This window comes from Heptranchias perlo, chromosome 27 (assembly GCF_035084215.1).
Source record: "Heptranchias perlo isolate sHepPer1 chromosome 27, sHepPer1.hap1, whole genome shotgun sequence".
Taxonomy (NCBI): domain Eukaryota; kingdom Metazoa; phylum Chordata; class Chondrichthyes; order Hexanchiformes; family Hexanchidae; genus Heptranchias; species Heptranchias perlo.
The window spans coordinates 20,163,272-20,177,059 of record NC_090351.1 but is presented as its reverse complement, the minus strand read 5'-3'; the positions used below and the strand labels follow the sequence as shown (position 1 = coordinate 20,177,059).

Below are 13,788 nucleotides of genomic sequence, written 5' to 3'. Positions count from 1 at the left end.
AAAACATTGATAGCAGATTCCACCTAATATGTTCCACAGTAGACGCACTATATAAAGTATTGGACTGGGTAGAACTTGAGTAACAAGGCAGTGACACAATTGAGAAATTCAGATAAGAACATTAACCAGAAGAGACATTCATTTCTTCTTACCCATTTCATTTTAGATCAGAGATTTTATTTTTATTTGTGGAGGTTGTAGATTCTCAATGACTGGTTCAAATTATATTTAAAGTCACTGGGGGTAATTTTGTCTTTGGGTGATAGTGTAAAACGGATTATATCAATTTAGTCACCTGTTATATATCTCCTGAAAATCAGAAGAGATGTATAACAAGCAGGTGAATCGGTACTACTGCCCTCTCAAGAAGAAGGCCCACCACCACCTTCTCAGGGCAACTAAGGATGGGCAATAAATACTGGCCATGCCAGCATCATGAGTATGAATATAAAAAAAATGAGGTTCAGGATCCATACACCAAAGTCTTGCAAAAGCTTGAACACTTCCCTTCCTCCCCACCCCCCCCCCCAAAAAAAAAATAGAAGATGCAGTTGTCTCTTAGTATAGCATGCTAACATCAGCAGTGAAGTGTACCTCAGAATAATGGGTCTGGGTTGTACGTATTCACTGAGTTCCCAATCTCATGCTGCTGTGGGAAGCTGTCATGCAGAGGCTGAGCACTTCCCACAGTAAAAGAAGGAAAATTAGAGGTCGACCTACAAATTAGTCTGGGCCATGCTCCCGAACCAAGAGGCCCGAGGATTGATGGTGATTGGTCCAGGGGCCTTGTTTACGTACTTGGCACCTTCACAGGAAGCTCGCCCGAGTGAAGACATCAGTGTCAGACCGACTACCTCACCGGTAATGGCCCTTAGGTAAGTCCTGGGAGGGGCAATTGGAGTGGACTCCGATGGAGTTGGAGGAGCCCTCTGGCTCCACAGAATGAGTTTTTTAACAAAAAAACCTTTTTTTTAACTTGCTTGGAGTTGTGAGCCGTGGGTACCGCTGAAGAATCCGGAACAGGGGAGACTAATTACTTTCTTGATGAGGTTCTTCAATGGCGTTAGGCCTCTAATTTACATATTTTAAGGGGCGTAAAGCTTGTTTTAGGCGTCCAGCCGGGACCCACGAATTTAGCAACGGGGCCAACACCTGCGCACATTGGGCACAGGCCGTCCAACTGCTAAATTGGTATGCATTGCGCTCATTTTACGCCCCCGATAAATGGGCGCAATGCTTACCAGTTTCTACCCCGTAGTCTTTGCCAGACCATTCTTGCATATATTCTATCAGTCATGCATGTGCGAGTTATTAACGGAGACCTTTTAAGGAGACCATGTGCATTCTTATAATGTATTGGTGTGTGAAAAGCAGAAAAATAAAAGAGTGTAATTCACATTAAAAACTGAAAGCAACATACCACAGCAAAAAGAATATAAATACAAATTCCATGGCCTGTACTTCCCAAGTGAATAGTGAATTTGATGAGGTTCAATCCTGAAAAGAAAGTTTTAATTAAAGTATGTTTATCTTTTCTTTCTGGCAGTGCCAGTAGTTACATTAAACACTCAGATATTATCTTTAATATTCTTGTTAATAGGACAATGCTTCAAAGCTTCTACTTGGACTTATGGAAAGTAGGCATGACACTGAGAATGCAGAGAGGATCCTCTTCAACATGAGGCCCCAGGAATTGGTGAGTGTTAAAACATATTTTATTTATGGTCACAAATCTTGAACACAAGCATATCACTTTGCATGGGTTCACTGAGCTGTACCTGAATGTAGCTGAAATGGGTTAGCTGAACGTCTCAAATAAAAACAGAAAATGCTGGAAACACTCAGCAGGTCAGGAAGCATCTGTGGAGAGAGGAAGGTAGGGTTAATGTTTCAGGTCAGTGACCTTTCATTAGAACCTTGGGTCCCGATATTGAAGGGGAGGGAGCAGGGGTGGGAGGGGGGGTGGTGGAGGTTTAGCATCAGGAGAACGATTTGCCGGAGGTCCTGCCAAAATTTTTTGAATCGGTTTCCCAGCTGCAGTCAGCCAGCTTGAGAGGCTGGCTGACTGTCGGGCGGCCGCAGCAGGGGAGTAGACGGAGGGAGGGAGGAGGGACATCGGTGGGGAAGGGGTGTGGAATCGCGGGGCGGATATCAGGGGGGAAATCACAGGGAGGAGGTCCGATCGTGGGGTTGGGGGGAGGGTCCGATCGCGGGGGTCCGATCATGAGGTGGTTTACAGGTTAGCTTGGTGGGCCGGGGGGAAGCACTCTTTCTCCTCCTGGCCCACTAGCAGTGCTGGAAAGGCACTTACCTGTTCCGTCCAACAGTTCTTGCCTCCCTTCCCGAGGCCCAGGAAACCCAACCCCCAGGAGTTAAATGTGAAACAGAGGTTAATTTTGAGACAAGCAGCCTCATTAAAATGTTTTAAGGATGGACCCGCCTCCGGAGAGCAGGTTAGTTGCCCATCTCCAACCCACCTCCATTAAAACTGGAAGTGGGTGCATTGGAGGCAGTTTGGGGTCAGGGTTCAGATTTTTTTATTTTTACCCTGCCTCCCACCTTGTCCGTCCGGGGGGGTGGGGGTAAAATTACCCCCGTAATGTCTGATGAAAGGTCATCGACCTGAGAAGTCAACCCTACCTTCCTGTCTCCACAGATGCTGCTTAACCTGTTTAGTGTTTCCAGCATTTTCTATTTTTATTTTAGATTTCCAGCATCTGCACTATTTTGCTTGTCCAGCTGAATAACTATAGATATAATGTAATATTTGCAATGGAATATAGGCCATTACAAGAAATTTTTATGCACATCACAGTAGTTTTGAAGAAAAGAAGGAACTTGTATTTATGTAGCCTTTCGTGTCCTAAGAACAACTCAAAACGCTTAACACCCAATTAAATACTTTTTGAAGTGTAGACACTGTTGTTATAAAGGCAAACACGGCAGCCAATATTGCACATAGCAGTATCCCACTATCAGCAAATTAGATAAGTGAGCAGTCAAACTGTTTTTGGTGGCGTTGGGTTTGGGAGGAATTTTGTTCAGGACTGGGAGACCTTCATACCTTTTTTCATATTGTGCCATGGAATCTTTAGCATCCACTTAAACGGGCAAGTGGGGTGCAGTTTAATGTCTCATCAAAAAGGTGCAGCACTCAATCAATGCTGCATTATAGCTAAAGACTAGATTATATGCTTAAGTCACGACCTTCTGACTCAAAGGCAAGAATACTAAAGCCCAACATTTTTAGATACAAAGCTCCAAGTAAATCTTAAAAATGTGGAATTTTTAATCAGTATGATACTTTAAATTTCTCACCTGATGAAAGAACTCACATAAGCCGCAAACTTGTGTGATTTGCACACACTAAATTGGCCCAGTAAAATGAATCATATTGCTCTTAGAACACATTTTGAGAACAGCAGCATGACAAACTCTCTAGTCTAATAGTTTGAATCAAAGGTATCTTTTTATTGGGATCTGCTTTGTGTGTGTGTGTGTGTGTGTGTGTGTGTGTGTGTGGTGGGGGCCGGGCTGGGGGGGTGGGTACACTAGCATAGAATTGCAGTTGTTGATGACTTTACCAGAAAGAATACAGCATTAACTGTCAAAACAATTGGCTCACATTTTCACTTGACGATTCATTGTCATGACAAAGGCATGAATGAAAGAAATAAAAGAAGCATGTGCTGATATATTCTGATGTGACTCGAAGCACACTTCTGTCCTAAGTATTTAATTACTCTCGAATTATACCCTTTAAGGTTGATGTTATCAATAAGGCCTACTACCAAGAGGCAGAATGTGAGAATTCAGAAGTTTCCCCAAGAGATGTAGGACACAACATTTATATTTTAGCCTTACAGGTAATGCTGTTTCATTATTTGTTTCTTTGAATGTTACCTTTTACTTTCCTGTTCTCTTCTCTTCACATGTCTGTGGCTTTGCTTTCTCTTGAAGCACAGAAAGGAGTGAGGAAGCAATATGATCCTCACTGCTGTGATATGGTGCTGTTCAAGGATGAACGGGAGGAGGTAGATCATAGATCACCAGCTGTTCCCAAAGGAAGAACAGACTATTAAAATGGCCAGATATGAAACTCCCGGAATCACCACATATATTGATATGTTCACGCATTCAGGTGGCTGTATTATTTGCAGTAGTCTTAAGATCCTGTCAAATATGTAGCTACAAAAATATGGGGCTTCACAAGACTTCAGAATTAAGCGGGGTGGGGAGGTTGGGAGAGAAAAATCATTCCAGATAAAATTGAACATGACCACATTACTACTGAGTACATGCAATCAAACTTAGAAACGATTACAGTGTACCTAACACCAGATAATACAAGACAGTTGTTCACAGATGAATATTGTTGGTTAGTAGGCCTTTGTTTCATCTGCTGCCTTACCTTTTCTGTTTTTCTGTGAGATTTGTGTCTGATGACCACAGGAGATTTCCAGCCCTATCATACATGCCAGCTTCTTCCAGCTCTTTTTGCTGTAGATGCCAGATGGCATACGTAGTGTGGCAGTACCTCATCACAAATAATTCTTTACTTGATAAATAGTAAAGATTTTCTAAAGCTTGTGTTGTCTTTTCCAGTTGTCACGTCACAACAAACAACTGCAGCAGTTGCTGAAGCCAGTCAAACGGGTACAAGAGGAGGTGGAAGAAGGTATTTCAATGGTGAGCCAGTGAAAGTTTGCACTAATGAACAGGAATCATTACACAAAATTGTTGACTAAGTAAATGTGCCAAAGATTTGTATTTCCCATTCAGATTTTGGGTTAATCAGGCAACATGTTAATTGCCAGCTAAAGAGTTTTCACTTCCTGAGATCTGAAGTACATAATCTTTTGTTAAAGCCTATTTTGTGTGCTTTATTTTGGCAGATTGTGTATCCCGTTTACAATTAGAGGTCCCTAGAGTACACTGGGTAGTAGGGAGGGTTTATCCACGTGTGTGTGTGTGTGTGTGTGTGTGTGTGTGTGAGTTCGGTGGGATACTTTGGTTACACCCAACTCTTTGGGGGTAATTTACCTCCTTTAATTTGAAATGAGAGACTACCCATTTAACTCTATAATTAAGGACTACGAACAAAATTATTTTCTCAGTAATTGCACCTTTCGTAGTTGTGCTTTATATTTTGTTAGTGGGTTTTCAATTATAAGAGGAAAGCAGGCATTCTCCCATTTTTCATTAGAAGATGAAATTTGGCACCTTTGTAATCAGTGCCAGGGATCTTTATTGCCCAGCAGGATGCTTATTATCTTAGCCTGACACCAAAAACAATAATTTGTATTTTTATAAGGCCATTAACATTGAAAAACATCCCAAGGCACTTTACAGAGGCATCATCATAAATAAATGGACGCGGAGCCAAAGAAGGAGCTACTACGATGGGCCGAAGGGCCTCTATCCGTGCTGTATGACTCTATGACTAGGAGGGGTGCCCAAAAGCTCGGTCAAAGAGATAGTTTTTAAGGAGGATCTCAAAGGAGATGGAGAAGTAGAGGCAGAGAATTCCAGAGCATAACATCTCATCTGAAATTTGGTGCCTCCAGCAGAATGATGTCCCCTTAACATTGCACCTTCATGCCAGTCTTGGGCATGAGCTCAAATTCCCTCGGTGGGTGAAAAAGTAAGAGTTGTATCATCAAACTCAAATAATTGTACAAATGTACAAAGATTTTTTATTATTCATTCATGGGATGTGGGCATCACTGGCATTTATTGCCCATCCCTAATTGCCCTTGAGAAGGTGGTGGTGAGCCGCCTTCTTGAACCGCTGCAGTCCGTGTGGTGAGGATTCTCCCACAGTGCTGTTAGGAAGGGAGTTCCAGGATTTTGACCCAGCGACAATGAAGGAACATCGATATATTTCCAAGTCGGGATGGTGTGTGACTTGGAGGGGAACGTGCAGGTGGTGTTGTTCCCATGTGCCTGCTGCCCTTGTCCTTCTAGGTGGTAGCGGTCACGGGTTTGGGATGTGCTGTTGAAGAAGCCTTGGCGAGTTGCTGCAGTGCATCCTGTGGATGGTACACACTGTAGCCACTGTGCGCCGGTGGTGAAGGGAGTGAATGTTTAGGGTGGTGGATGGGGTGCCAATCAAGCGGGCTGCTTTGTCCTGGATGGTGTCGAGCTTCTTGAGTGTTGTTGGAGCTGCACTCCTCCAAGCAAGTGGAGAGTATTCCATCACACTCCTGACTTGTGCCATGTAGATGGTGGAAAGGCTTTGCGGAGTCAGGAGGTCAGTCACGCACCGCAGAATGCCCAGCCTCTGACCTGCTCTTGTTGCCACAGTATTTATATGGTTGGTCCAGTTAATTTTCTGGTCAATGGTGACCCCCAGGATGTTGATGGTGGGGGATTCGGCGATGGTAATGTCGTTGAATGACAAGGGGAGGTGGTTAGGACTCTCTCTTGTTACATAAGAACATAAGAACATAAGAAATAGGAGCAGGAGTAGGCCAATTGGCTCCTCGAGCCTGCTCCGCCATTCAATAAGATCATGGCTGATCTGATCCTAACCTCAAATCTAAATTCATGTCCAATTTCCTGCCCGCTCCCCGTAACCCCTAATTCCATTAACTTCTAGGAAACTGTCTATTTCTGTTTTAAATTTATTTAATGATGTAGCTTTCGCAGCTTCCTGGGGCAGCAAATTCCACAGACCTACTACCCTCTGAGTGAAGAAGTTTCTCCTCATCTCAGTTTTGAAAGAGCAGCCCCTTATTCTAAGATTATGCCCCCTAGTTCTAGTTTCACCCATCCTTGGGAACATCCTTACCGCATCCACCCGATCAAGCCCCTTCACAATCTTATATGTTTCAATAAGATCGCCTCTCATTCTTCTGAACTCCAATGAGTAGAGTCCCAATCTACTCAACCTCTCCTCATATGTCCACCCCCTCATCCCCGGGATTAACTGAGTGAACCTTCTTTGTACTGCCTCGAGAGCAAGTATGTCTTTTCTTAAGTATGGAGACCAAAACTGTATGCAGTATTCCAGGTGCGGTCTCACCAATACCTTATATAACTGCAGCAATACCTCCCTGTTTTTATATTCTATCCCCCTAGCAATAAATGCCAACATTCCGTTGGCCTTCTTGATCACCTGCTGCACCTGCAAACGAACCTTTTGATTTTCTTGCACTAGGACCCCCAGATCCCTTTGTACTGCAGTACTTTCCAGTTTCTCGCCATTAAGATAATAACTTGCTCTCCGATTTTTCCTGCCAAAGTGCATAACCTCACAGATGTTGGAGATGGTCATTGCCTGGCACTTGTCTGGCGCGAATGTTAATTGCCACATTTCAGCCCAAGCCTGGATGTTGTCCAGGTCTTGCTGCATGCGGGCTCGGACTGCTTCATTATCTGAGGGGTTGCGAATGGAACTGAACACTGTGCAATCATCAGCAAACATCCCCATTTCTGACCTTATGATGGAGGGAAGGTCATTGATGAAGCAGCTGAAGATGGTTGGGCCTAGGACACTGCCCTGAGGAACTCCTGCAGCAATGTCCTGGGGCTGAGATGATTGGCCTCCAACAACCACTACCATCTTCCTTTGTGCTAGGTATGACTCCAGCCACTGGAGAGTTTTCCCCCTGATTCCCATTGACTTCAATTTTACTGGGGCTCCTTGCTGCCACACTCGGTCAAATGCCTTGATGTCAAGGGCAGTCACTCTCACCTCTGGAATTCAGCTCTTTTGTCCATGTTTGGACCACGGCTGTAATGAGGTCTGGAGCCGAGTGGTCCTGGCGGAACCCAAACTGAGCATCGGTGAGCAGGTTATTGGTGAGTAAGTGCCGCTTGATAGCACTGTCGACGACACCTTCCATCACTTTGCTGATGATTGAGAGTAGACTGATGGGGTGTTAATTGGCTGGATTGGATTTGTCCTGCTTTTTGTGGACAGGACATATCTGGACAATTTTCCACATTGTCGGGTAGATGCCTGTGTTGTCGCTGTACTGGAACAGTTTGGCTAGAGGCGCAGCTAGTTCTGGAGCACAAGTCTTCAGCAGTACTGCTGGGATGTTGTCGGGGCCCATAGCCTTTGCTGTATCCAGTGCACTCAGCCGTTTCTTGATATCACATGGAGTGAATCGAATTGGCTGAAGACTGGCTTCTGTGATGGTGGGGATACCGGGAGGAGGCCGAGATGGATCATCCACTCGGCACTTCTGGCTGAAGACGGTTGCTTCAGCCTTGTCTTTTGCACTCACGTACTGGACTCCACCATAATTGAGGATGGGGATGTTTGCAGAGCCTCCTCCTCCCGTTAGTTGTTTAATTGTTCACCACCATTCATGACTGGATGTGGCAGGACTGCAGAGCTTTGATCTGATCCGTTGGTTGTGGAATCGCTTAGCTCTGTCTATAGCATATCACTTCCACTGTTCAGCATGCATGTAGTCCTGAGTTGTAGCTTCACCAGGTTGGCACCTCATTTTTAGGTACGCCTGGTGCTGCTCCTGGCATGCTCTTCTGCATGGTAGAGTGAATGTACAAAGATCATTCTCATAATATAGCTTTTCAAATTTTGGTCTTGCATAACAATCTCAGGTGTTTCTTTCCATACATTGTGCGCTATAGAAATATAAGTCAAGTTGTTGATTATTAACAACAATGCCAGGTTTTGATATTGGAACCTCAAATTGTTCCAAATGAGTCAAGAACTATTATAGTCATAAAACTCTGATGATAATTGGCTATTTTATTGACATTTAGCATTATAAAGCTTAAAACAGTGAAATTATTCCTCGGCTTTTATTGCCAAGATAATGTGTGTCCCTCTTTTCATGTGTTCTGTTGTATTGGATGATGCAATAAATTGAACACATAATACACAGAAAGTTACTAAACCGCACCAACCAGTGACATCATCTGTGAAGCATTCAATTGAAATTGGGGAAATAGCATTCATTTAAGAAGCAACCCATTCATTATCATAATTTGGAAGTCTACTCTTAGTAGTTTAGCTAACCATTTACTGTAATGAATGCCTTTGTTAGCAAAAGATATATCGTAATTAAGTAAATCCTGATTGCAGAATTGCTGGGTTTCTGTGGCAATAAATTTCCTCAAAGTAAATTCCCACCTAAACCAAACAGAATTCTGAGGCAGTAATATAATTCTGATATACAAAATAACTTCCTATTACATAGAATTCCTCTTCTGAGAATAGCAGTGATACGAAATGTAGCTCCCAGCCTTGTTGTAAATGCTTCCTAGTTGTCTGTGTTTTGGTTACGTAACATGCCATAAGAGCCTTGGGACGTTTTGCTACATTAAAGATGTTATGCAAATTCAAGTTATTGTTGTTGTTACTGAATGTTATAAGCCTATCAGGTGTCAGTCACCTTCACACACTGGCATCTTGATTTTAAAAAGCTTCTCTTGTATAAAAGTTTTCATTTAATTCGGCTTGCAGGATGCATAATTTAATGAGATGAGGTACACATAATCAGTTTTTACAGAAGTCCTGATCCAAAAAATAAATTTTAAAATAATAAGTGAAGCAACATGTACACAGAGTGACAGGACCAAAAATGTTCAGATTTCAGCTTCAGGATGTCGAATAAGCAGCAACAATAAATCCTCTGACTGGTGATTTAATGGATTTTTCCACATTTTCCAGCTTATGCTGAACAACATGCAAATACAGCAAATGTTGAAAACGGGTCATCAGGAGCAACAAGAAGAGGAAGATCCTTTGACCTACTATTCGAACCACACAGCACAGATAGAGGTAGACTCTTAACAAATGTGTCTTCAATTTGTGGGCCTGGCGATGTGCTACTTCCAATTGAGCAGCGCCACCAAGACCAATAAGCACTTTATTGCTGGCACAAGATCCTGAACAAAGTACAAAGAAGTAGTCTTTTTATAGCAGTAGGAATCAATGAAGTGCACATTATAGCAAGGACTGTTTTACAACATGGTGTTTTATATTCATGCCTGTTAATGAAGGAAAGCCAAAAAATCTGAATAATTTGAGAGGTTGTGGTAGGTAGTGTGAGGAGCTGCTGTACTTCACTAATGCTCTGAGGTTTGCAATATCATTTCAACATCAAGATTAAACGAATGTCCATAATAGAACATGTTTCAGCTTATTGTCGAAAGTCAATATAATGAAATGGTCTGTAGTTCCTCATATTTCTCTAATCCCATTCTTGTTTAAAAGAATGTTGCAATATATTTTATTCTACAGCAAGCTGTTCCTTGTCTTTTAATCTGTTTAAGATGATCTATCCCAGTATGAAACCCAGTGGGATGTTAATTGTAATTAGTCTTAAATAGGATAAAACCAATTACAAAGTAACAGTGAAAGTTTAAAGACTCACACAATAGTGGTTTGGCTGGCTGAACAACTAGGACTAGGAGCTTTTATCATACATTAATGCCACTTTATTGGCCAATCAGATCATCTGATTATAATAATCTATAGTGATAAATCTACACAGCTGTTGGGCACTTCCGAGAGGTTCCTTTCGAGCAACCTGACAGGTCAGTTACTGCTCTCTTGGTGCAGGGAACTGGAAGAAAATAGATACAAAATGGTGAGAAAACAAAATATCCCCCAACACCCATCAGAATCCCTTGGTATGTTATTGCTAGGTAATTCATTCTAACATGTGTGTTATCTGATGTGCAATCACTCCCAGGTTTCTATAATTCACTATCTAGTGCAATGTGAAGTACTTCAGCAAAACTAAGCTGGACACTTTGGAGTTGCTGGAATCATATAACACAAACTGGCAGCAGATATGGCAGGGTGGTGATATTCTCCACTGCTGGACCTGCAAATGATTCAGAAATTTAGAGTCAAGGGTCAACTAAGGCTCATTGGTGGCTACAAGTAACTGAATAAAAGCACAGCTAGTGAATACATACAATCAGATTTAATCATTTTAAATATTTGAAGTTTAAAAGGATTGTTTCAAAGTTTTGTCTATTTGCAGGAGCTTATTTTTATGTATCCAGACAAGTGCCAGGCAATGACCATCTCCAACAAGAGGGAGTCTAACCACCTCCCCTTGACATTCAACAGCATTACCATCGCCGAATCCCCCACCATCAACATCCTGGGGGTCATCTTTGACCAGAAACTTAACTGGACCAGCCACATAAATACTGTGGCTACAAGAGCAGGTCAGAGGCTGGGTATTCTGCGGCGAGTGACTCACCTCCTGACTCCCCAAAGCCTTTCCACCATCTACAAGGCACAAGTCAGGAGTGTGATGGAATACTCTCCACTTGCCTGGATGAGTGCAGCTCCAACAATACTCAAGAAGCTCGGCATCATCCAGAACAAAGCAGCCCGTTTGATTGGCACCCCATCCACCACCCTAAACATTCACTCCCTCCACCACTGGCGCACAGTGGCTGCAGTGTGTACCATCCACAGGATGCACTGCAGCAACTTGCCAAGGCTTCTTCGACGGCACCTCCCAAACCCACGACCTCTACCACCTAGAAGGACAAGGGCAGCAGGCACATGGGAACAACACCACCTGCACGTTCCCCTCCAAGTCACACACCATCCTGACTTGGAAATATATCGCCGTTCCTTCATTGTCACTGGGTCAAAATCCTGGAACTCCCTTCCTAACAGCACTGTGGGAGAACCTTCACCACACAGACTGCAGCGGTTCAAGAAGATGGCTTACCGCCACCTTCTTAAGGGCAATTAGGGATAGGTAATAAATGCTGGCCTTGCCAGCAATGCCCACATCCCATGAACGAACATTAAAAAAATCAAGATAATAAAAACCGGGGCCATACAGCTGTTAAGGCTGTGTGGTGTCCATCTGTTTAATTGCATTTTCCAACTGTGTTTGTGGTCACCAGATTATTCGGAATGACCGAAGTATGGAGCAGATTGTATTCCCCGTGCCAAGTATTTGTGAATACTTAACAATTGAGTCAAAGCACAGAGTGATCAACACCACAGAACAGGACGAGCAAGGCAGCAAAGTCAGCGACTTCTTTGAAAAGACCAATTTTTTATACAATGAGATGATTTGGCAAAAGAAACTCAGAAGTAAGAACATTTTGAAAGATTTCCTTTACTTTTCAGTCAATTCAAAGATTCATTGTTGTCTGAAATTCATGTTGGGAAGAAGAGAATTTGCTGCATCGATATACTGGACTGATCCACAGTATGTAGAAAGAGGCAGCAATGACACTATTGTGTTAAGCTTAGATCTCAGAAAGGACTATTTCACACAAATTGATTTCATTTCCTCATTAGGTATTTGTAGTGCAGTAGTTAAGACATTCATGGTAGTTCCTGTCTGCATATTTTAATGCAGTTGTTAACACATTTATTTTTAAGATAGTGTTGGAATTTATGTGAATGTATTTACCAGTGTGTTACAGATAGCACACAGAGAAAATTAAACCCAAAAAGATAGTAATGATATGAAGTTCGTAGAGAATGCCATTCAACCAAACAATATTAAGTGTGAAGGAAAATTGTCTCAATGAAATGACAGGAATTAAATGACTGGAACTACACTGTTGAAATAGAACTTGATCTTCAGAAAAAATAATTTGGTCACAGATCCTTTCAGAATAATTTCATTTTGGAGAGTTTATTAAATTATTTGGTTTGTACTAATATTTGAAGCTCATATAGTTACAGATTGTTTGTTTAAATCCCTCCCTTCTAGAATACAACACTAACCCTTTTGTACTGTTTTCAAATTTTAAGCTTTATAGTTTATTCAAGCTGTGCCATTAAAAATAAAACTAAAGTCTGAATTAGATTCCCATCATGTTCCAGAGAGGTGAAAGACCTCATTCACAAATTAAAGAATACTCAGGAAGAGGATTGTTGGGCTGGTGTTTCAAATCATTCCAAAATGAAATGTGAACCATTGTACACAAGTACTGTTTGTATTTTCACTGATGTTAAAGGTCATCTTTGGAGCTAGTATACCACCAATAAACAAAGAATAAGTCTCTTTATGTGATGCTCTTTCCTTTGCCCCCAATTTTCTCATCCCTTTCATGAAGGTAGTGACATACTAGAGTACGTTTTCACAGATGCAAACAGTCCCCTGGTACCAGGTAGCCCTTCTTCACAAGTGAGCCTACACAGTGTTCACAGACTAATCTCCGTGATTGGTATTAGAGCTGAGCCCTATCCTGTTTGTTACTTAATGTTCACACACACGTACGCACATACGCACATGCACACACATACGCACGTATACGTACATTCTGTTACTTTTCAGCATGGCTCACTGGGTAACAATCAGGAAGCCTTGCTGATTTTCCCTCCCTAACATGGCGGGCATGGATACTAGTTGTTGTGTTTCCACACACCCCCTCCGCCCCCCCCCCCCCCACCCCCCACTATTTGTGGCTGAGATTTGCTCAAGGATTGAACTGGGAGCATGAAGGCTAATTCAGCGATCCTTCACTCCCAGCAGGCAGTCACGCTTGCAGTTTATGATTTGGAGAATGAGAGCTACTGTGTTGCATCCTTGTCTTTGACCTATGCCCCTTTGGAGCATGACTTCCCCACTGAGATTGAGAAATTAGCCCCATGTATAACTCAGTACTGTATGGGTAGTGTATTTACTTACTGAGCCTTCAGGATAATCTTTATCCTCATTATAGTATTGCACGTCCTACTTGTAAGTTATTGCAGAATAGGCGTGTAAATGGCAAATGAGGTGGTGCATTTTGATAGGAGGAATAAGGGGGCCACCTACACCTTGGAAAATAAGAGTCTAAATGGGGTAGAGACTCAAAGGGATCCAG

The 13,788-nt window shown here is 42.5% G+C and overlaps 1 protein-coding gene across 2 annotated transcripts in view; it reads left to right on the top strand.

The window, feature by feature from the left end:
- Positions 1–13,788, top strand: part of itpr3 (inositol 1,4,5-trisphosphate receptor, type 3) — a 263,682-nt gene that overhangs the window by 224,902 nt on the left and 24,992 nt on the right. For both annotated transcript variants that reach the window (XM_068007424.1, XM_068007423.1), the window contains exons 44-48: positions 1,601–1,696; positions 3,765–3,866; positions 4,606–4,689; positions 9,653–9,763; positions 11,866–12,058. In XM_068007424.1, the coding sequence (XP_067863525.1) occupies positions 1,601–1,696; positions 3,765–3,866; positions 4,606–4,689; positions 9,653–9,763; positions 11,866–12,058 (586 nt within the window). The remainder of the gene's footprint in view (positions 1–1,600; positions 1,697–3,764; positions 3,867–4,605; positions 4,690–9,652; positions 9,764–11,865; positions 12,059–13,788) is intronic.